The sequence below is a fragment of the Mobula birostris genome, chromosome 29 (genome assembly GCF_030028105.1).
Source record: "Mobula birostris isolate sMobBir1 chromosome 29, sMobBir1.hap1, whole genome shotgun sequence".
NCBI lineage: Eukaryota > Metazoa > Chordata > Chondrichthyes > Myliobatiformes > Myliobatidae > Mobula > Mobula birostris.
Window position 1 is genome coordinate 35,918,782 of NC_092398.1, and position 21,565 is coordinate 35,940,346.

Here is a 21,565-nt window from a genome sequence, read left to right on the forward strand (position 1 = left end):
GGCGATGAACAAGTTAAGGCCTTATATCTAAAATATCATGATTTTCTAGTTGAAAATACTGTAATAGTTAGAAAGTTTAATGATTTCAAATTTTCCGTGCAAGAAAAAATTAAATCCAAACTGATTTCAAACTTTGCTCAAATGGTGGCATTTGTACTTCAAAATGAAGAGTTTTGTGACCTTGCACAGTTGATGGACATTGGGAGAACCTTTCTTGCACCTAGTGCGGACTGTGAGCGAGGTTTTAGTGTAATGAATCAACTCGAAAACAAGCTGAGAAACCGTTTAGGTGAATGTCATTTGGACATGTGAATGAGAATCAAAAGCCATCATAGAACCATAGAACATTGCAGCACAGAAACAGGCCTTTTGGCCCTTCTTGGCTGTGCTGAACCATTTTCCTGCCTAGTCCCACTGACCTGCACCTGGACCATATCCCTCCATACACCTCCCATCCACGTACCTGTCCAAGTCTTTTTTTCTTTTTTTTTGTAATTTTTTTTATTGAATTTCATCTTCAAACATTTTCATAAGATGTAATTCAGATACTGTACATATATTATATAATCATATTTGTCACAAATGTCCACATAATATTTATCTGATAGAAAGGAGAGGAAAGAAAGAACAATCGAAAGAAGAAAACTATGTACAAAGGAGGGAGTGATTTTTTTTTACAACATATTCATTGACTTGTGAGAATAAAATCAGGCCTATGAGGTGTTATGTAGTTAAACCATTTTTTCCAGTATGAATCAAATTGCTCCAACTTATGATTAACATATGCTTCATTTTGTAAATGTCCATTGTAATTTCAATCCATACATTTAGAGTTGGGCTCTCCTGTGATAACCATTTCTTGGTAAGGGTCTTTTTACCAGCCACCAGCAGTACATTCATTAAATATTTATCTCTTTTCAACCATTCTTCAGGTATATACCCAAAATATATAACGCCCCCGTGCCCCCCCCCCCTGTTTGCTGGAGAAATTGTGGAAATCAAAATGCAAACCATTATCGTATTTTCTGGGAATGCCCTGTTAAAAAAAACAATTGGAATGGGATACATAATGCCCTACAAGACATCTTTAAATGTGAAATACCCTTTGAGAGTAAGACCATATCAATTTGATGGAAGTTCTATTAGTCTAGATAGAGTTTACAAAGAGTGGGTTAATGCCAAAGACAGGAGAGAGAAAAAATAACAGAGTGACTTAAATATGTTATTTTGTTGTTATTCTGTGCAGTTTTATGTCAAATATTTTGTAAACCTACATAAACTGTGCCATGTGTGCATTCAGTGCGCACATACTTTTGTCACAGGAAAAAAATTTGTACAACATAAGATTTTTGCACACACTGACTGCTAAAAATTAGAGGGAACATTGCTCCTAGCCAGTAAGGTTGAAAAGGCTGTCATATGTTGAGCGGAAACAGGAATATTTCCTGCTTCCGATGGGCTAATCCCAAAAATTGCCGTAAACAAATTAGGATTCAGTAACACACACACACACACACCCTCATGAATTCCCCACCCCAAATTCCAATACCATGAATGCCTCAGAACCCACCACACTACCAGGTAGATGCGAAGGGCCAGAGTGTTTGATAAGGTGAGAGGAACTACTGAGGTGTGGTGCTCCCCCCACCGCCATAACCCCTGATGATTCACAGACCCCTCTGCCAGTCCTTCCCACCACGCATTCGGAGAAGGGTGGAAAACCCTGAGAGATTAGACGGCTCGATCTGGCCATTGGGCAGACCCATCAGCAGCTGCCGTCACCTGCCTGGTTAATGATGGAGTTGTCATTCCCGATCTGCATACCCACCAGTCCTTCAGTGATGATCTCCACGTCTGTCTCATGCTGTTCGGCACTGCCCCTGGGATCTCCTGGCAAGATGGAGGGAGAACAACAGTCAGGGAGCTCAGAGTGAGAGAGAGAGAGAGGTTTAAAGGGACAGAGAAAGACAGTGAGAGAAATAAAACAAGCACAGAAGAGGTCCTTTGGGCTGACCACAAACACCAATCACAGCTCTTTCGGAACAAACCATCAACCATCTGGTTCCTAAACCAATTGGTACAATCCTATTCACCACCTTAATGCAGCAAAATTGTGACCAACGACCCCCACCGTCCCTGTACACAATCTCCATCTCCCTGTTCCCCGTACACAATGTCCATCTCCCTCCGTTCCCCATACACAATGTCCATCTCCCTCTGTTCCCTGTACACAATGTCCATCTCCCTCTGTTCCCACTACACAATGTCCATCTCCCTCCAATCACCTTACACAATGTCCATCTCTCTCACTTTCCCATACACAATGTTCATCCTTTCCTGTTCCCTGTACACAGTGTTCAATTCCCTCCATTCCCTGTACACAATGTCCATCTCCTCCATTCCCCATTCACAATGTTCATCTCCCTCCAATCCCCGTACACAATGTCCATCTCCCCCCGTTCCCTGTACATAATCTCCATCTCCCTCCGTTCCCCATACACAATGTCCATCTCCCCCCATTCCCTGTACATAATCTCCATCTCCCTCCGTTCCCCATACACAATGTCCATCTCCCCCCATTCCCTGTACATAATCTCCATCTCCCTCCGTTCCCCATACACAATGTCCATCTCCCTCAATTCCTGTACACAATGTCCATCTCCCTCTATTCCGCATACACAATGTCCATTTCCTTCCATTCCCCATACAGAATATCCATCTCACTCTATTCCCCATACACGTCTATCTCTGCGTTCCCCATACACAACGTCCATCTCCCTCCATTCCCCGTACACAATGTCCATCTCCCTCCGTTCCCCGTACACAATGTCCATCTCCCTCCATTCCCCATTCACAATGTCCACCTCTCCGTTCCCCGTACACAATATCCATCTCCCTCCGTTCCCTGTACACAATGTCCATCTCCCTCTGTTCCCCGTACAATGTCCATCTCCCTCCGTTCCCTGTACACAATGTCCATCTCTCTATTCCCAATTTACAATGTCCATCTCCCTCCATTCCCTGTACACAATGTCCATCTCTCTCCATTCCCCGTACACAATGTCCATCTCCCTCAATTCCCGTACACGATGTCCATCTCACTCCATTCCCTGTACACAATGTCCATTTCCTTCCATTCCCCATAGACAATGTCCATCTCCCTCCGTTCCCCGTACACAATGTCCATCTCCCTCCGTTTCCTATACACAATGTCCATCTCCCTCCGTTCCCTATACACAATGTCCATCTCCCTCTGTTCCCTGTACACAACGTCCATCTCTCTCTATTCCCAATATACAATGTCCATCTCCCTCCATTCCCTGTACACAATGTCCATCTCCCTCTATTCCCCGTACACAATGTCCATCTTCCTCCGTTCCCCATACACAATGTCCATCTCCCTCCATTCCCCGTACACAATGTCCATCTCCCTCCATTCCACATACACAATGTCCATCTCCCTCCAATCCTCGTACACAATGTCCATCTCCCTCCATTCCCCATACACAATGTCCATCTCCCTCCGTTCCCCGTACACAATGTCCTTCTCCCTCCATTCCCCGTACACAATGTCCACCTCCCTCCATTTCCCCTACACAATGTTCATCTCCCTCCATTCCTCATAAACAATGTCCATCTCCCTCCATTCCCTGTACACAATGTCCATCTCCCTCCATTCCCCGTACACAATGTCCATCTCCCTCCATTCCCCGTACACAATGTCCATCTCCCTCCATTCCCCGTACACAATGCCCATCTCCTTCCATTCCCCGTACACAATGTCCATCTCCCTCCATTCCCCGTACACAATGTCCATCTCCCTCCGTTCCCCGTACACAATGTCCATCTCCCACAATTCCCGTACACAATGTCCATCTCCCTCCGTTCCCCGTACACAATGTCCATCTCCCACAATTCCCGTACACAATGTCCATTTCCTTCCATTCCCCGTAGACAATGTCCATCTCCCTCCGTTCCCCGTACACAATGTCCATCTCCCTCCATTCCCCGTACACAATGTCCATCTCCCTCTGTTCCCCGTACACAATGTCCATCTCCCTCCGTTCCCCGTACACAATGTCCATCTCCCTCCATTCCCTGTACACAATGTCCATCTCCCTCCGTTCCTCGTACACAATGTCCATCTCCCTCCATTCCCCGCACACAATGTCCATCTCCCTCCGTTCCCCGTACACAATGTCCATCTCCCTCCGTTCCCCGTACACAATGTCCATCTCCCTTCTTTCCCCGTACACAATGTCCATCTCCTTCCATTCCCCGTACACAATATCCATCTCCCTCCATTCCCCGTACACAATGTCCATCTCCCTCCGTTCCCCGTACACAATGTCCATCTCCCTCCATTCCCTGCACATCCATGTGTCTGTCTCAGAGCATCTTACCACCTCTATCATATCTGACTGCACCACTTCCGCAGGTAGCTCATTCCAGACACCCATCACTTAACGAGTAAGGTAACTATTCTGCTGCACATCTCCTCTGAGCTTTCCTCCTCTCACTTTAAGTGCATGCCCTCTGACATTTCCATCCTAACTGTGTACGCAATCTGTGCCGCTTAGAATCTTATAACCTCTCGCAGATCTCCCCTCAGCCTCTGCCACCGCAGAGAAAACAGCCGAAGTTTGTCCAGCCTCTCCTTGTAGCTCACACCCTCTAATCCAGACAACATCCTGCTCCTCTGCACCCTCTCCAAAGTCCACATCACAAATAACTATTGTACAAGACCATAGGACATGGGAGCAAACTTAGGCCATTTGGTCTATTACCTCTGCTTCACCATTCCATCATGGCTGATTTATTTATTTTCCATCTCAACCCTATTCTCCTACCCTCACACCCTGACTCATCATGAACATATCAAATTGCACTTCATATATACCAAATGACTTGGTCTCCACAGCCATCTGTGCAAATGAATTCCACAGATTCATCACCCTCTGGCTAAAGAAATTCCTCCTCATTCCTGTTCTAAATAGATGCCTTTCTTTCCTGAGGCTCCTAGATTCCTTTACTATAGTAAACATTTTCACCTCATCCATTCTATCTAGGCCTTTCAATATTTGATAGGTTTCAATAGGATTCCCCCCACCATCTTCTAAACACCAGCAAGTAGAGGCCCAGAGCCATCAAACATTCCTCATACCTTAACCTTTTCATTCCCGTGAAATTCCTCTGGACCCTCTCCAATACCAATATACCCTTTCTTAGATAACCGGCCCAGAACTGCTCACAATATTCCAAGTGTAGAAGTATTATATCTTTGCTTTTATGTTCTAGTCACCTGTCTGGGCGTTCTCCTCAGGGTCTTCTCTCCGGGGCACACTGCTGCCTCCCCTTTGCACGATGTTTCCTGATCCCACCTGTACGAAGCTCGTTCCTTGCACGTGGGTGGTGATGTAGTTGGAGGTGGTCCCCACTTGCTGGGTGGTACTGTAAAAATCTCCCAGGACGACGATACTGGTCACTTGTGTCTGCGACTGGCTCCTGTCCTGTCTCCCCTCTCTCGCCTCGTTCCGGGTGACCACAGGACCTGCTGAAGATGAACTTCAGTACGTGTGATGACAATAAATGAGAATTAATGGTCTCCAACTGATAGGATCGCTCACCTGCCCCCGCTGCCCCTCGTTCCTCACCGGTGTCCCCATCCACCTCGACCTCCTGAGGTAACCTCCAAAGCTTCAGTCCCACCTTCTGGACCCTGCTCTCTGCCAGGAGCTGGTAGAGACAGCGCTGGACGGCAACCTTCGGGCAGCCCAGCCGCCGGGACAGGGTCAGGGCCGAGGTCGGTTCTTGTCCCCTCAGTTCTGACAGGACCTTGGCTCTGTCGGCCTGGGGTTCTGGAGTGGAAAGGAGTCGGGTCAGGGTTACATTGCACCTTCCCCCTTCACCGCTTCCACCCACACCCCCCCTCCTGTCTTCACCCCAACTCTCCACTCATCTCCTCTCTCCCACCACACCACCCTCCTCCCAAACTCCTCATTGGCTACTTCCTCATCCACATCTTCTCCGCTCACCCCACCTCCTGCTATGCCTTCCCTCTCCCCCCACCCCTCAGAGAACAGAACAGCACAGGAACAGGCCTGTCGGCCCATCGATTGACCCTGATGGCAGCTGTATACAGGCCTCCAGACAGCAGCCGGGATGTGGATTACAAATGACAGCAGGAGATTAAAAAAAAGGCGTGCCAGAGGGCAATGTCATAATAATCGTTGGGGTTTAAACATGGAAGTGGATTGGGAAAACCAGGTTAGTACTGGACTTCAGGAGAGAGAATTTGTAGAATATCTATCTAAGGGATGGTTTTTTAGAACAGCTTGTTGTTGAGCCCATTAGGGGATCAGCTGTGCTGGATTGGGTGTTGTGCAACGATCCTGAGGCGATAAGAGAACTTAAGGTTAAGGAACAGTGATCACAATGTAATCGAGTTCACTTTGAAATTGAAATTAAATTCCAATGTGTCGGTATTTCAGTGGACTAAAGGAAGTTACAAAGGCATGAGAGGGGAACTGGCCAAGGTTGACTGGAAAGAGACACTAGCAGGAAGGACAGCAGAGCTGCAGTGGCTGGAGCTTCTGTGAAAAATGTGGGAAATGCAAGACAGATATATCTCAAATAAGAAGAAATTTTCGAACGGAAGAAGGACACTATCATGGCTGACAAGTGAAGTCAGAGCCAAAGTAAAAACAAAAGAGAAGGCATACAAGGAAGCCAAAGCTAGTGGGAAGATAGAGGATTGGGGAGCTTTTAAAAACTTGCAGAAGGAAATTAAGAAGGTCATAAGGAAGGAAAAGATGAATTATGAAAGGAAGCTGGTGACTAATATCAAAGAAGATACTAAAAGCTTTTTTAAGTATATAAAGAGTAAGAGAGAGTTGTGGGTAGATATAGGACTAGTACAAAATGACGCTGGAAAAATTGTAATGAGGGACGCAGAGATGGAACAGGAACTAAATATGTATTTTGCATCAGTCTTCAGAGTGGAAGGTGTCTGCAGTATACTGGACATTCAAGAGTGTCCGGGAAGTGAAGTTTGTGCAGTGAAAACTACGACTGAGAAGGTACTCAGGAAGCTTAATGGTCTGAGGGTGGATAAATCTCCTGGACCTGATGGAATGCACCCTCGGGTTCTGAAGGAAGTAGCTGGAGAGATTGCGGAGGCACTAATGATGATCTTTCAAGAATCAATAGATTCTGGTATTGTACCGGATGACTGGAAAATTGCAAATGTTACTCCGCTATTTAAGAAGGGTGGGAGGCAGCAGAAAGGAAACTATAGACCTGTTAGCCTGACATCAGTGGTTCGGAAGTTGTTGAAATCGATTGTTCGGGATGTGATTATGGAATACCTGGAGGCACATGACAAAATAGGCCAAAGCCAGCGTGGTTTCATGAAAGGAAAATCCTGCCTGACAAATATACTGCAATTCTTTGAGGAAATTAAAATAGGGTGGACAAAGGAGATGCAGTAGATGTTGTGTACTTGGATTTTCAGAAGGCTTTTGACAAGGTGCCACACATAAGGCTGCTTAGCAAGATAAGATCTCATGGAATTACAGGCGAGTTACTAGTGTGGGTACTAGCATTACTAGCATTGGCTAGTTGGCAGAAAACAGAGAGTGGGAATAAAGGGATCCTATTCTGGCTGGCTGCCGGTTACCAGTGGAGTTCCACAGGGGTCAGTGTTGGGACCGCTGCTCTTTATGATGTATATCAATGATTCGGACTATGGGATTAATGGATTTGTGGCTAAATTTGCCAATGATACAAAGATAGGTGGAAGAGCGGGTAGTCTTGAGGAAATAGAGGGTCTGCAGAGAGACTTAAGATAGTTTAGGAGAATGGGCAAAGAAGGGGCAACTGAATTACAATGTTGGAAAGTACATGCTCATGCACTTTGGTGGAAGAAATAAACGGGCATACGATTATTTAGATGGGGAGGGAATTCAAAATACAGAGATGCAAAGGGACTTGGGAATCCTTGTGCAGGATACCATTATGGTTAACCTCCAGGTTGAGTCAGTGGTGAAGCAGATGAATGCAATGTTTGAATTCATTTCTGAAGGTATAGACTCCTTTTCATTGACTACAGCTCTGCCTTTAATACCATCATTCCAAATAAACTGATTCCCAAGCTTCAGAACCTGGGCCTTAGCACTCAGATCTGCAGCTGGATCTTCAACTTCCTCACGGACAGGACCCAGGCTGTAAAAATAGGGGACAAGCTCTCCTCTACAATCACTCTGAGCACCGGTGCCCCACAAGGCTGTGTACTCAGCCCCCTGCTGTACTCACTGTACACCCATAATTGTGTAGCCAAGTTTCCATCGAACTCTATATATAAGTTTGCTGATGACACCACAATTGTAGGCCGTATCTCGGGTAATGATGAGTTTGAGTACAGAGAGGAAATTAAGAACCTGGTGGCATGGTGCGAAATCAATAACCTATCCCTCAATGTCAGCAAGACGAAGGAATTTCAGACTTCAGAAGGAGTAGCGGACCGCACGACCCAATTTACATCGGTGGTGCACAAGTGGAACAGGTCAAAAGCTTTAAGTTCCTCGGGGCCAATATCACAAATGACCTGACTTGGTCAAATCAAGCAGAGTTCACTGCCAAGAAGGCCCACCAGTGCCTTTACTTCCTGAGAAAGCTAAAGAAATTTGGCCTGTCCCCTAAAACCCTCACTAATTTTTATAGATGCACCATAGAAAGCTTCTTCTAGGGTGCATCACAACCTGGTATGGAAGTTGTCCTGTCCAAGACTGAAAGAAGCTGCAGAAGATCGTGAACACAGCGTAGCACATCACACAAGCCAATCTTCCGTCCTTGGACTCACTTTACACCACATGCTGTCAGAGCAGTGTTGCCAGGATAATCAAGGACACGACCCACCCAGCCAACAGACTTTTCGTCCCTCTTCCCTCCGGGAGAAGGCTCAGGAGCTTGAAGACTCGTACGGCCAGATTTGGGAACAGCTTCTTTCCAACTGTGATAAGACTGCTGAACGGATCCTGACCCAGATCTGGGCCGTACCCTCCAAATATCCGGACCTGCCTCTCGGTTTTTTTTCACTACCTTACTTTCCATTTTTCTATTTTCTAATTATGATTTATAATTTAAGTTTTTAATATTTACTAATTTTTACTATTTTTACTATTTAATATTTGTAATCCAGGGAGTGGGAAGCGCAGAATCAAATATCGCTGTGATGATTGTACGTTCTAGTATCAATTGTTTGGCAACAATAGAGTATAATGTATAAGACTATAAGGCATAGGAGCAAAATTAGGCCACCTGGCCCATCGAGTCTGTTCCACTATTCAATCATGGCTGATCCTTTTTTTACCTCCTCCTCAACCCCAGATCCCAGCCTTCTCCCTGTAAGCATTGATGCCATAACCAATCAAGAACCTATCAATCTCTTCCTTAAATACACCCAACGACCTCATCTCCACAGTTGCATGTGGCAGCAAATTCCATAAGCTCACCACCCTTCAGCTAAAGAAATTTCTCTGCATCTGTTTTGAAAGGGCACCCCTCTATCCTGAGGCTGTGCCCTCTTGTCCTAGACTCCCCTACCACGGGAAACATGCTTTCCATATCTACTCTGTCTAGGCCTTTCAACATTCGACATGAGATCCCCACTCATCCTTCTAAATTCCAATGAGTACAGACCCAGAGCCATCAAATGTTCCTCGTATGATAAACCTTTCATTCCTGGAATCATCCTTGTGAACCTCCTCCCCAATGCCAGCATACCTCTTCTAAGATGAGGAGCCCAAAACTGTTCACAGTACTCGAGCTGAGGCCTCACCAGTGCCTTACAAAGCCTCAGCATCACATCCTCGCTCCCATATTCTAGACTTCTTGAAATGAATGCTAACATGGCATTTGCCTTCCTCACCACCGACTCAACTTGCAAGTTAACCTTCACGGTGTTCTGCACAAGGACTCCCAAGTCCCTTTGCGTCTTAGATGCCTGGACTAGAAAATAGCCCACACATTGATTTCTACTACCAAAGTGCAGGACCATGCATTTTCCAAAGTCTGGTGTATACACCACGCCTGGTGTACAAGAGCAGGGATGTGATGTTAAGGCTCTAAAAGGCACTCATGAGACCACACTTGGAGTATTGTTTGCAGTTTTGGGCTCCTTATTTCAGAGAGGATATACTGACATTAGAGAGGGTTCAGAAGAGATTCACAAGAATGATTCCAGGAATGAAAGGTTTACCATATGAGGAACGCCTGGGAGCTCTTGGGCTGTATTCCCTGGAGTTCAGAAGAATGAGGGAGAATCTCATAGAAACATTCCGAATGTTATAAGGGCCCAAACAGATTAGATATGGCAAAGTTATTTCCCATGGTCGGGGAGTCTAGGACAAGAGGGCATGACTTCAGGATTGAAGGATGTCCATTTAGAACAGAGATGAGGAGAAATTACTTTAGTCAAAGAGTGGTAAGTCTGTGGAATTTGTTGCCATGAGTGGCTGTGGAGGCCGTCATTGGGTGTATTTAAGGCAGAGACAGATAGGTTCTTGATTAGCCAGGACATCGAAGGGTAGGAGGTGAAAGCAGGGGAGTGGAGATGACTGGGAGAATTGGATCAGCCCATGATTGAATGGTGGAGCAGACTCGATGGGCCGAATGGCCTACTTCTATTCCTATATCTTATAGTCTTATGTTGTGCAGAGCTAATTACAAACTTAATCCCTCATAAATTAATTATTTCTCCCTCCGTCCTCTGTACACAGTGTTCATCTTCCTCTGTTCTACATACACTGAGTCCATCTCCCTCCATTTCCCATACACAATGTCCATCTCCCTCCATTCCCCGTACACAATGTCTATCTCCCTCCATTCCCCGTACACAATGTCCATCTCCCTCCATTCCCCGTACACAATGTCCCCTCCATTCTCCATACACGATGTCCATCTCTCTCCATTCCCCATACAGAATGCCAATCTCCCTCCATTCCCTGATCATCCATGTGTCTGTCTAACAGCAACTAATCCACCTCTATCATATCTGCTTCCACCACCATGCCTGGGAGTACACTCAGGCATCCCACTCACCTTAAATGTGTCCCCTCTGGTACTCGATATTTGAACTTTGGGGAAAAAGATGCTTTCTGTCTACTCTGCATGTACATCTTCTAATCTTATAAACCTCCAGAAAGCCTCTCCTCAGCCTCCACCGCTCCAGGGGAAACAACCCAATTTGTCCAATGTCTCTTTGTTACTCACACCCTCTAACCCAGGCAGCCCCCTCGTGAACCTCTTCTGCACCCTCTCCCAAGCCCCCTCACCCGTCCAGTAATAGGGACAACCAGAACAGCACACAGTACTCCAAGAGCGGACAGACCAGAGTCTAACACGTCTGCAGTGTGACTTCCCAACTCTTGTACTCAAAGCCTGACCGATGAAGGCAAACAAATTGTCCGCCTTCTTCACCACCATGTCTATCTCCACAGGGCTGTGGACTTGAACCCTGAGATCCCTCTGTACATCAATACTGTTAAGGGTCCTGTCATTAACTGACTCTTTACATTTGACCTCTGAAAGTGCCTTCATGCAGCTGGGAGTGGCACTGAGGACAAGCTGCCACTACCTATTAAATGCTCCCAACGCCTTGCGTCTCAACTAGCTTCGAACAGCCAAGTCCATTTCCTGGGCTTCACATGTAGTCGAGCTGTTATGCCTGCCCGAACCCTTTCTACTGACAGGGAGAAGGGGCAGATGCGGGTTACTGGTGCCTTAAAACCAGCCGCTTCAGGCAGATGAGGTGTGCCAGCCATGGCTGGCAGCTCAGCTGGAAGGAGAACTCTGATCCTGAACCTCTGCTGCCTTGTTGGGTTGTGAGTCAACCCCGGGGAAAGATCTGGAGCAGGAGACCCTAAGGCAGTCCTACATTAAGTTCAATGCTACTTTCCTTTGGATTCAGCAGATGCGTGGAGGGGGGAGCTTACTGCACGGGCAACAGCTTGCTCTCCGTATCGTACTGCCCAGGTTTGTGTATCTAGACAGCTGGGATACAACATCCAGCGTCGACCCTGGCTAATGGAGGCTTCAGCTCAGCCCAAAGTGCAACACCTCACACTTGTCCAGGTTAAACACTATCTGCCATCTCTCTGCCCATCTCCGTAACTGACCAATATCCTGCTATATCCTTTGGCAATATTCTACATGGCCAATTCTTGTGTCGTCTACAAACTTACTAACCCTCCTGCCCACATTCTGACCCACTTCATTCTTCCGTCTCCTTCTGCCATCCACTCCTCTCCTCTCTCTCCCCATCTCCCCTCCGTATTCCTCCTAGCTTCCACCCTCCCGTCTCCCACGCACTCCTGTCTCTCCTCTACCCGATCCCTCACTGCCCTCCCTCCTCAGCATTTCCCCAGTGAGTGGGGTACTGTACAGTTTGGGAAGGAGGGAGATTGAGGTCACTCACCGATTGGCCCTCGTTCCTCACCAGTGTCCCCATTCACCTCTTCCTCCTGAGGTAACCTCCAAAGCTTCTCTTCCACCTTCTGGACCCTGCCCTCCGTGAGGAGCTGGTAGAGACAGCGCTGGATGGCAACCTTCGGGCAGCCCAGCCGCTGGGACAGGGTCAGTGCCGAGGTCGGTTCTCGTCCCCTCAGTTCTGACAGGACCTTGGCTCCGTCAGCATGGGATTCTGGAGGGGAGAAAGGAGTCGGGTCAGGGTTACATTGCATCCAGCAAGGACCAACTCCCTCTCTCTCACACCCAAACCACCCTCTCTCACCCTCTCCTACCTTTCCCTCCCATCCCCACACTGCCACCCTCTCCCCTTGCCACCCTCACCTTCTACTCCCCTCCCTGTCCCCACCCTCCCCTCCATCTCCCCTCCTGCCCCCACTCTTCCCTGTCTCACTTTCCATCCTCCACTCGCTCCTTCCCTCTGTGTAGTCTGAACCTATTCTCCATCCCCACTTCTCTTTGCCCCCATTTTCTCTCCCCCTCTCTGTTCCCCATATCTATCCTTTCCTCCTCCTCCCCCTCAATCCCAGTTTGCTCCTGCCTCCCTACTCCCTCCTATCCCCAATCTTCCCCCACTCCATCCTAACAACACACACACTCACACCAACCCCCTCTGTGTGTGTGTGTGTGTGTGTGTGTGTGTGTGTGGGGTTGGGAAAGAGGATGCAGATGAGTGTTCCCCTCCCCTGAATGCGTCCCCTCAACATCACCCAGAGCTCTCTCCTCTCTGCCCTGTCCCATGGCTTTCAATCCCTCTAGATCAGAGGGACCCTGGGGTATGGGGACACGGTTCCCTGAAAGTGGAGTCACAGGTAGACAGGGACCCTAGGGAGTGTTGTAGATCAGAGGGACCCTGGGGTACGGGGACACGGTTCCCTGAAAGTGGAGTCACAGGTAGACAGGGACCCTGGGGAGTGTTGTAGAACAGAGGGACTCTGGGGTACGGGGACACGGTTTCCTGAAAGTGGAGTCACAGGTAGACAGGGACCCTGGGGAGTGTTGTAGAAAACAGAGGGACCCAGGGGTACGGGGACACAGTTCCCTGAAAATGGAGTCACAGGTAGACAGGGACCCTGGGGAGTGTTGTAGAACAGAGGGACCCAGGGGTACGGGGACACGGTTCCCTGAAAGTGGAGTCACAGGTAGACAGGGCACAGATAGGGTGAATGTGCACTGTCTTTTCCTCCAGGGCTGGGCAATCAGGAACCAGAGGGCACAGGTTTAAGGTGAGAGCGGAGAGAGATTTAATGGGGGCCCGAGGGGCAACTGTTTCACCCGGAGGGTGATCCGTCTATGGAACGAGCTGCCAGAGGAAATGGTTGAGGCTGGAACATTAACGACATGTCCTTGGACAGGTAGACGGATAGGAACGGTTACGGGGCAAACGGCACCGGCTCAGCTGGGGCTTCTTGGTTAGTATGACCAGCAGGGCCGAATGGTCTGTTTGCATGATATTGCGCTGGGATGGGAGTTTCAATTGCTCCCGGTACACGGCAGGACTGTAAAACGAAACTGAAAGGGATGTTCCTGACTGGCAAGACAACCACCGCGGGTCGTCGGCGTCCGTGGACGCTGAACCTGGTTGGGTGGTCCGGGTGGACGTGGGTTTAACCCGGGATGTTAATTCGGCCTTAGTCCCCGTGTGGCTAGCCTCATTCCCCGGAACCTGACCGAATGTCGTTCCCCCTGTCTCCGCTGTGTCCGCCGGAATCAGTTCCGGTTACCGAGATCCCGATCCCGTGCCGCTGGAATACTCCCCGGAATCAGTGTCGGTTACCTGGACCCCGTTCACCTGGCACTCGAGCATCCATGTCTGTCGGCCGAGGACACCGACTGACCGGGCTGCTTCTCCCGCTTTGCGCCCGGGGCAGGTTCGGTTCCGCCCATGGGGCGGGACGGCGTCTCACCGCTGCTCCGTCAACCGGTCTCCGGGCTCAGATACTCATTACACACAGCCGGAGGGGTGGGGGGGGGCGGGGTTGAGTGGCTGTGAGTCACTCGAAGAAGGAGTCGGTCTCTGTCAAGAAGTTTGTAAAGTTGTACTGAAGTTGAAAACGGCGGAGACGAAGGGAACGAGCGGCTGACGAGAACTCGGGAGACGCTGGGTTCACAGCTGAGGAGGAAATGGAAAGAGTGGTGAGGGGAACACTCAACCGTCTTCACAGAGAAATGGAAGTTTGCACAACACCGACGCCGAGCTTGGGTTCCTTCTCGATGTCGAGGGACTGTGTTCCGGCGCCGACAGTAACGACCTAAAGAAGTGCGAACATTCGGGCGAATTGTACAGCTCTGATGAGAGCAGCTATGTGAAGAAATTTTTGGATTGCAGAATGTTGCTGTCAAGGCGGGTCAACATGAAAATATCAAGACCTGAAGAGCTGCTCGAACTTGTTGTTCAGTATGGAGATGAGAGCGTCTTCCCCAGAACATTGCTATTCAGATAATGCCAACCACCGCAGTTTCCATCGCCAGCTGTGGGAGATCATTCAGCAAGTTAAAACTAATACCTCCACGGGTCAAGGCAGACTCTGTGATCTTGCTCTGCTGAGCGTAGAAAGAGAAGAAACTAAAAAAACTGACTGAATTTGCATCACTGAAAGCAAGGAAGGTACAGTGATACTTTTCATGTAGTGCCATAATTTGTTAATTAAAAGATTAACCAGCTCGACTTGTGTTTTTGAGCTGATATTATGGTAAAGTTATCTAACGGATGGGTGTCAGATGTTTGGACAGGGGCGCAATTTCGGCACTATTTTCCGTAGGTACGCCCCTGTGAGGGGGTGGTGAGGGAGGTCAAGGGGTTGGGGGTGAGGGGGTTGAAGGGAGTGAGGTAGGGGTGGAGGTGAGGGCTTGGGGTGAAGGGGTGGAGAGGAGGGGTTCGAGGGGAATGGAGATGCGGGGTTGAGGGGTGGAGGTGAGGGGATGGGGACGTGGAGGAGGGGGATGAGGGAGAAGAGGGTGGGGAAGGGGATAATGGTGAGAGGGTGAGGGGGATGTAGGGAGGGAGGAATGGGGGAGTGGGGATAAAGGGCGATGGGGTGAGGGGAGGGGCTGTGGGGATGAGGGGGCAGTGAGGAAGGTCAAGGGGGGTGGAGGTGCGGGAGGGTTGAGGTGAGGGGGGTTTGAAGGGAGTGGAGGTGAGGAGTTGAGGGTGAAGAGGTGGAGAGGAAGGGTGAGAGGCGGTGGAGATGAGCAGTGTGAGGGGTGGAGGTGAGGGGCATTGAGGGAGGTGAGGGGATGTGGACGAGGGGGATGAGGAAGAGGGTGGGGAAGGGGATAATGGTGGGAGGATGATGGGGTGATGGGGAAGGAATGGGGAATGAGGGGGAGTGGGATGGGGCAGTAGGATGTGGAAGAGGGGGTGAGGGGGGGTGGGGAGGAGGGTGGAGGGTGATGTGGTTTGAGGGGGTGAGGGGGAGGGTGACGGGTGGAGTGGGGGATGGAAGGGGGAGTCTGAAGTGAGTAGATGAGGGAAGATAGGGAGGAGGGGAGATGAGGGGTGGAGGGAAAAATGATGGGAGGAGGGGGATGGGGAGGAGGAGGTTGGAGTGAGGCATAGAAGAGGAAGGTTGGGGAGTAGGTGAGGGAGGGGAAGGGTGGAACATGAGGACTGGGGAAGAGAGGGGGATTGGATAAGGGGTGAGGTGCGAAGAGGGGGAGGGGAAGACTGAAGACGGAGGGATGGAAGGGGGGAGGAACGAGAGAGCACTACGGGTGGACATGAACGGTGTGGGTCAAAGTGCCTGTATCCCGGCAATATGCTCTGTGAATTACTCTGTGAATTCAATTCTACCTGCTCCACATTACAGAGAAAGTGTGGAGCAGGTAGAATTGAAGTGTATTGGGATTTCATCAAATGCTCATAGGTGTGTAGTGGAGATGATCCTGATTGATTGCCTCCCAGCCTGGTTCGGAAACACTAATACCCAGGAACAGAAACCCCTTCAAGACGTAGGGGATATGGCCCAGTCCGTTGCGGGTAAAGCCCTCCTCATCACTGTCAGAAGAAAGCATCATCCATTGTCAGGGACCCCACCATGCAGGCCAGGCTCTCTTCTCACTGCTGCCATCAGGCAGGAGGTACAGGAGCCTCAGGTCCCACACAGCCAGGTTCAGGAACAGTTATTATCCCTCAACCATCAGGCCTCTGAACTAGAGGGGATAAGTTCACTCACCTCAACGCAGAACCGTTTCTTCCCCCAAGCCATCAGACTCCTCAATACCCAGAGTCTAGACTGACATCTACATCATTTATTATTATATTGTAATTTATCCCCTACTGTGCCTATTGTCTTGTTTATAAATTATTGTACTGCCCTGCACTGTTTTGTGCACTTTATGTAGTCCTGTGTAGGTCTGTAATCTAGTGTAGTTTTTGTGTTGTTTTACATAGTCTAGTGTAGCCTTGTGCTGTCTCACATAGTCTAGTGTAGTTTTGTGTTGTTATGATTATGAAGATACGTAGTCCTCTTGTGGCTAAAGGGATCAGGAGGTATGGAGGAAAGGCTGGTACAGGGTTCTGAGTTGGATGATCAGCCATGATCATACTGAATGGCGATGCAGGCTCGAAGGGCCGAACGGCCTACTCCTGCACCTATTTTCTATGTTTCTATTGTCATTTAGTAATGCATGCATTAAGAAATGATACATTATTTCCTCTGGCATGATATCACAAAACACAGGACAAACTCAAGACTGAAAAAACTAACGAAACCACATAATTATAACATATAGTTACAAACAATACCATAACTTGATGAAGAAGTCCATGAGCATAGTAAAGTTCAAAGTTTCTCAAATGTCCCACGTCTCATGCAGACAGGAGAAGCAAGAAAAACTCTCCCTGCCATGCCAACCACAATCCAACTCCAAAAACTTCAAGCTCTGATCAGCTCTCTGACACCGAGTACTGAGCACCATCTCTGTCCGAACGATTCAACCTCCTTCTTGGTCGCCAAAAGCAGGCAAGGCCGGGGGTTTTGAGGCCTACCCTCTGAAAGATTCACGACCACACAGTAACGACAGCAGCGAACGGGCATTTCAGAAATTTCTCCAGATGTTCCTCTGTGCTTTCACGTCCATTCTCCATCAAATCAGAATTGTCCACGGCCCCTATTTAACAGATACGATACCATTTTCACCGGAGAGCTGCGCACGCATGGCACGCTGCCATCTTCTCCTCCCGCCTACTGTTTCATGGAGCACCAGGGTTCTAGAGGAACATTGTTTTGTTTTTACTGTGTACTGTACCAGCAGCTAATAGACTTGCCTTGCCTTGAACGGGTTTCACAAGCTACAGACTTGTGTTCAAGGACTCTACAAGTCACGTTCTCAGTATTATTTATCGATCTCTCTGTGTGTCTGCACAGTGCACCTACCTTTGTCTATGGGTTGTTTTCAGTGCTTGAGTGCAGTTTATTTTTATTAATTCTATTTTATTTACTGCGAATGCCCGTAAGAAAATGAATCTCAGGGTAGAATTTGATGATGAACCTTTGAACTTGTAAAAGCTGGATGAGTGAATTGGTGAATCATGAGTATGTAAGAAGTCCGTTCTGGAGTCTGACAACAGTGGGAGCGAGGTGTGTGTCATTTGCCTCTCCTCCTGCCTGACCTCAGCTGGGGTGCCATCTCAGTCGGTGCCTATCACCGTATTTTCTGAGGTCTTCATGGTCACCGTCTGCACTGTCTTAACTCAGGAGAGCGAGGAGCATCATTTCACCTTGGTACCCAGGCCAGCAATCTTCCTCTGACTCTGAGTTTGGTAAAAAAACACATCAACATAAGGTACTGGAGGAACTCATCGGGTCAGGCAGCATCTGTGGACAGAGAGAGTGTGAGGGACAGTTCTCAACCAGAAACACCGCATGTCCATCTCTGTCCACTGTCTGACCCTCTGAGTTCCTCCTGCAATAGTTCTTTTTCACGCTTCTTTCTTCACTGAGAAGATGACAGAGCATCACAATAACTCTGTACCTACTCACCGTCTGAATCAGGCGACAGGGGTACAAACACCAATGAACCAGACATGTCCAAGCATCATCCCTGATGAAGATGGCAGAGTTTGTCATTGATCAAAATTGATACGTGTACCTGGTTGGAAGCCCAGAAAGAGTCCCTACTTACTTACCTATGAGTCCATCACGACTATGGGGTCATAGGCTGCCGATAGCAGCTCACCAGTTCTCTGTCCTGGGCAAGTCTCCATCTTCTGGTTGTAACCTTCCTCTCCCGGGGATGAGATCTTTGGAGCTTCTGTAGCTCGGGGTTTACACAGGATGAGGTTACTGGCCCCATGTGCATCCTCCTCCTCGATAGAGTGGGTGTGGAGAGGATGTTTCCTGTGGTGGGGGAGTCGAAGACCAGAGCACACACCCCGAGAATAGAGGGACGTCCTTTTAGAACAGAGAAGAGGAGGAATTTCTTCAGCCAGAGGGTAATGAATCTGTGGAATTCATTGCCACAGGTGGCTGTGGAGGTCAAATTATTGGGTATATTTCGATAGTTTCATGTAATATCAGAGAATACAAAATACAACCTGAAATTCTTGCTCTTCACAGACATCCACAAAAAAATAGAAGGGTACCTCAAAGAATGAGTGACAGTAAAAATGTTAGAACCCCTACTTTCCCTCCCACACACAAGTGGTAGCAAAGTATCCACCCTCCCCTTCCTCTCCCCCACTTACTACAGCAAGAAGCATTAGTACCCACCAAGCAAGCGATAGCAAAGCCCCTAAGAGAGATCATGTTCTGGGTATTGAAAAACTAATTGTTCACCCAACAATTAGACATGCTACAGGCACCCTCCCTAGCAAAGGGGCAGAGAGGTGTCACACTTTCCACAGTGAGTGGGGAGACTAACAAAACAAAAAAAAACTTGGTGATTACGATGCTAAAGTCTGCTGTGTCACTTTCTGAGTTCTCCGACTTTAAGGCAGAGGTTGATAGATTCTTGATTAGTCAGGCCATGAAGGCAGGAGATTGGGGCTGAGAGAAGTATTGGATCAGCCATGATGAAATGATGCAGCAGACTCGATGGGCCAAATGGCCTAATTCTGCTTCTATATCCCTTTTTTTTAATTTTATTTTTATTTGGATAAGGAATTCACAAGTATCATGTACTTTTTCCACACTTATAACCTTTTCCATTTTTTTATATGTATAAAACTATAATTACTTATACATTCTTAAGTACACATTGAGATGATATAAAAGGAAATTAGACACTTAAATAGGTAATTATGTACAGTGGTAATTCTAATCTATTAGGCTGAGTAATGGTATTAGTTGTTAAGAAACATAGTAACAATAGTTTCCATAAATCTCTTCTGGACCAATTCTTCTGGTCCAAAATGTTGTATGTAAGCCTATGTAACAACCATTGTAGGTGTTTATATCCTAACTTGTTCATGCTTGCTCCTGCCCGCAGACATAATTATCCAATCCCTATGTACTTATTTTCTTAATTTTATCATTTTTTATCCCTTTCCCAAATCTTTTCCTTTACTTGTATTAATTTTCTATTTTCCAAAAGAAAACAAAAACAGTAAACATTTAGACTGGGGGCGCTTACGTTAGCGATATTACTGTGTTGATGAGAAGAGCAGTATAAATCATTAGGAGAGCCATCTAAAGTCTGCTCGCATTGGGGTTATATATTCAATCCATTTATTCCAGATTTGATAAAATTTTTCTTTTTGAATTCTCAGGGAGTAAGTCAACTTTTCCATTTTAAATATTGCCTTTTTTTAAAAAAATTTTATTTTTATTTGGATAAGGAATTCACAAATATCATGTACTTTTTTCACACATATAACCTTTTCCATTTTTTTATATGTATAAAACTACAATTATTTATACATTCTTAAGTACACATTGAGATGATATAAAAGGAAAATAAACATTTAAATAGATAATTATGTACTGTGGTAAATCTAACCTATTAGGCTAAGTAATGGAATTAGTTGTTAAGAAAAATGGTAATAATAGTTTCCATATAACCCTTCTGGACCATTTCCACTGGTCCAAAATGTTGTATATAAGCCTATGTATCAACCATTGTAGGTGTTTATATCCTAATTTGTTCATGCTTGCTCCTGCCCGCAAACATAATTATCCAATCCCTATGTACTTATTTACTTAATTTTTTCATTTTTTATCCCTTTCCCAAATCTTTCCCTTTACTTGTGTTAATTCTCTATTTTCCAAAAGAAAACAAAAAAAACAAACATTTAGACTAGGGGTGCTTACGTTAGCAATATTACTGTGTTGATGAGAAGAGCAGTATAAATCATTAGGAGAGTCATCTAAAGTCTGCTCACATTGGGGTTATATATTCAATCCATTTATTCCAGATTTGATAAAATTTTTCTTTTTGAGTTCTCAGGGAGTAAGTCAACTTTTCCATTTTAAATATTTCCAAGGTAATTTCGTACCAATCTTCTAATGTAGGTGGTATTGGATTTAGCCATTTTCTAGTAATTGATTTCTTACTTGCCGCTAAGAGGGCCTGCAGCAACTTTATATCTTCCTTCTGTTCAAGAAACAATACATGCCCCAAATAGAGCGTCTCAAAGTTCAGAGGTATCTGGGACCTAAGTACCTTTACTAATGTTCTATGAATACCTTCCCAAAATAGACTTAATTTAGGGCAATCCCAAAAAATATGAAAATGATTTGCCTCCTTGGAGCCGCACCTTCTCCAACACATCACATTTGTATCTTTATATTTTTCCTGATATGGGGTCTTGAAGTATCTTATAATGTTTTTCCAACAATGTTCTCTCCAAGTCAAAGAATTAGTCGAGGACCATTGAAAGCTGCAGATTTTCTCCCAAGCCTCCTCTGAAAGTACCAACCTCGCTTCTTTCTCCCACTTCTCTTTAATATACAGTGTATTTACATTTTTAGCATGGGAGAGTGCATTATATAATCGAGAAACTGATTTACTAGGTATTGAACTGCAAGCTGAATTCAGAACAGGGGTTATCTGTGAGGCATAAAAATAATTTCTCAGGCAAGGAAGAACCATACCTCCT

General features: G+C 46.9%; 1 protein-coding gene across 2 annotated transcripts; it reads right to left on the reverse strand.

Moving 5' to 3' along the window:
• Positions 1-553: 553 nt before the first annotated feature.
• Positions 554-14,660, reverse strand: LOC140189954 (uncharacterized). Of its 2 annotated transcripts, none has more exons than XM_072246332.1 (5): positions 14,303-14,660; positions 12,476-12,700; positions 5,628-5,858; positions 5,303-5,551; positions 554-1,890 (listed from the first exon to the last, which is right to left on the reverse strand). In XM_072246332.1, exons 1-5 carry the CDS (start codon positions 14,334-14,336, stop codon positions 1,766-1,768), a joined length of 864 nt encoding a protein of 287 aa, XP_072102433.1. In that variant the 5' UTR covers positions 14,337-14,660; the 3' UTR covers positions 554-1,765. The 2 variants fall into 2 exon arrangements, with proteins under 2 accessions (XP_072102433.1, XP_072102431.1); XM_072246330.1 differs by having other exon boundaries at positions 5,303-5,554.
• Between the last annotated feature and the right edge of the window lie 6,905 nt (positions 14,661-21,565).